Source organism: Acanthamoeba castellanii (genome assembly GCF_000313135.1).
Source record: "Acanthamoeba castellanii str. Neff unplaced genomic scaffold scf7180000084719, whole genome shotgun sequence".
Lineage (NCBI taxonomy): Eukaryota > Discosea > Longamoebia > Acanthamoebidae > Acanthamoeba > Acanthamoeba castellanii.
This window is the reverse complement of record NW_004457273.1, coordinates 1-2,518: the sequence shown is the minus strand read 5'-3', so window position 1 is coordinate 2,518 and position 2,518 is coordinate 1. Positions and strand designations below refer to the sequence as shown.

The 2,518-nt window shown below is 56.4% G+C and overlaps 2 protein-coding genes across 2 annotated transcripts; both read right to left on the bottom strand.

The window, feature by feature from the left end:
• Positions 1-548: 548 nt before the first annotated feature.
• ACA1_151510 (uncharacterized protein) lies at positions 549-737 on the bottom strand (the record flags this gene model as incomplete). Its single annotated transcript, XM_004333954.1, has 1 exon — positions 549-737. One exon carries the CDS (start codon positions 735-737, stop codon positions 549-551), a length of 189 nt encoding a protein of 62 aa, XP_004334002.1.
• Positions 738-1,340: 603 nt separating this feature from the next.
• Positions 1,341-2,474, bottom strand: ACA1_151500 (Ras subfamily protein; the record flags this gene model as incomplete). The annotated part of the gene is made up of 6 exons (XM_004333953.1): positions 1,341-1,599; positions 1,670-1,762; positions 1,838-1,986; positions 2,073-2,196; positions 2,297-2,377; positions 2,446-2,474. 6 exons carry the CDS (start codon positions 2,472-2,474, stop codon positions 1,341-1,343), a joined length of 735 nt encoding a protein of 244 aa, XP_004334001.1.
• Positions 2,475-2,518: the final 44 nt, after the last annotated feature.

Below are 2,518 nucleotides of genomic sequence, written 5' to 3'. Positions count from 1 at the left end.
AAACACTCACAATAAACTTTGTTGTTGGTGCTTCACACAACAACTACTGTTATATTGCTTGCTTGCTGGTCATATAACAGGCACACACACACCTGCACTTGGCACCCTCAGCCCAGTGAGGACATGCTCCCTTGCAATCATGGACACAGCTGCACCAGCACGCCCACTGTGGCCAGAGAGGTCAAGCCAGGTGAGGAAGTCTATGACAGTGTCCTCACTGGCAGGCAGGGCAGCACAGCACATCAAGGCCACAAAGCCCAGGAAGTTGCACCACAGCACTGCATAGCCAAGGACCATCAACAGTGCATGGCTGCCAGCCAACAGCTGCGCCTGCCTGGCAGCTAGCACCTCCACTCCACAAACCAGGTGCCATCAACCACCCTCACCTCCATCAGCCACCACCCATGCACTGGCTCACACTTGCCCAACAGACCTGGCTCCACCACGTCAGCACCATGGCCCAGCACAATCACCCAGGTGGTGACTCACAGGAGGATGGGCTACCAGGGCTGTGCCTCCCAGCGTGGCACAATGATCAGTCCCACAGCTCAACACTCAACAAGGTGCTGAAGCACCCACAGGACAAGGTAGAAGGGCAGAACCAGCAGATTGACCTCACCCACCCACAAGACCAAGAAGGCATCCTGCACCTCTGTTCCCAGAATGAGGAACAGGCTGTTGAAGTGGGGTGCTTGGCAGTTGATGTGGTCAGTGAACCAGTCAACCATCCACAGCATTGCTAGGGGTTGTGCTGATCACTTCAACCTTGTGCTTGAGGGAAGTGAGCTCCTTCAAGACCTTCCTCATCAGATTGCCAGACAGCTCCTCCTCTCCACCAGGCGAGTTGTTAACCTCTTCCTCCTCAGAATCACTTCTGTCAGATGGTCCTGGTTCAGTTTCTGCTGCCTTGAGGGCTTGCGTGGTGAGCCTGCAATTTCTCCCCTCTGGAATCCCCACCTCCGCACAGATTGCCTTGAGCTGAGCGACTGTCATCCTGCTCAGCTCTTCTTCTGTAGCTCCTCGAATCGTTTGCATCTCTCTCTACTTTCTCACTAACTCTATCTTCTCTCTCCACAGACAAGTGTGTCGGTCGAGAGACAAGAAGAAGAAAAAATGATGCGCTCCAGCGAGCACACGCAGACGACCCCTCGCCGGAGAATGCCGCTCCTTACAGAAAAGGAAAACCTCCACGCCGCAAGCCTTCCATCCAGGCTTGTGACGGAGGAAAAAGAAACGACCAGATAAAACACTCGCTCGCAATAAACTTCGTTGTTGGCGCTTCGCGCAACAACTACCGTTCCCGCCCGCAACGCCGTTGAGAGAGTCTCCAGGCCAATCACTCACTGGAGCGCACACCTTGGTGGCTGCTGCTGCTGCACGCTGTCTCCTGAGCTGCTATTGGTGACGGTGGCGGTGGCGTGTGGGAAGAGCTGGGCGAGGAGGGCTTCGCTGGGCACGTGCGCCGGAGTGGCCATGTGGGTCACGCGCTGCCAGCCGCCCATCAGGCGACCCACGAGGAGGTTGAACACGTCAGCCACGCCCTCGCCCGTCTTGGCCGAGCACTCGCAGAACAGCGCGCCCAACTCCTCCGCCTTCGCCCTGTGTCATTGTCGTTGCCGTGTGTGCCGTGAATACAAGAAAATAAAGAAAAATGCTTGACAAGTTGTACCTGCCCTCGAGCTCGGTCACAGCGCGTCTGGTCGAGGAGGCCAGGTCGGTCTTGTTGCCCGCCACCACCACGACCAAGCCTTCCAGCCCGTACCTGGTGGTTGAATGAATTGAGGTAAGATTAATTCTAATAAAACTAGCCAATGGCAATATGAGAGAGAGAGCGTACTTGCGTGTTTCCGCCAGCCAGCGCGTAACGTTGTCGAAGGTCGACCTTTTGGCGATGTCGTAGACCACCACCGCGCCGTGCGCGCCACGAAAGTACATCGGCGAGAGGGATCTGTACCGCTCCTGCCCGCTCATGTCCCACAATTGCAACTGACCACAATCGCACGTGCGTGTGCGGTAGTGTGTGCGGTTATGTGTGAGCGCGTGTCATACAGATATGGTGCGTAGATGCACACCTGGATCCTGTTGGCATGCCACTCTACACAGCGGCGCTCGAAGGCCGCGCCGAAGGTCGGAGAATGATGGGCTTCGAATTCGTCACGCACGTAGCGGTGGAGGATTGCCGATTTTCCTGCGCCACTACGCGTGTGCAGTGTGCGGTGTGCGGTGTGCGGTGTGCGTGTCACGGCTATTCACAGCCAAATCTAGAGATGGGGTAGAGATGAGGAAAGTGCCGTACGAGTCGCCTTGCATGACCACTTTGGCCAGGTAGTCGCCAGGTGTTGAGGGCTTGAGTGGGAAGGTGTGGGTGTCGCGTTTCCTGTGGTCATGGCTTAGCCTATGCTCAATCGTGTGTCTTACGTCGTGTGTCATAGAACGTGCCTGAACTGCGAGACGGCAGAGCGCAGCCACGTCATGTAGGCGCCCTTCCATCCTCCTTCGCTGCTTGGTGTTGTGTGTT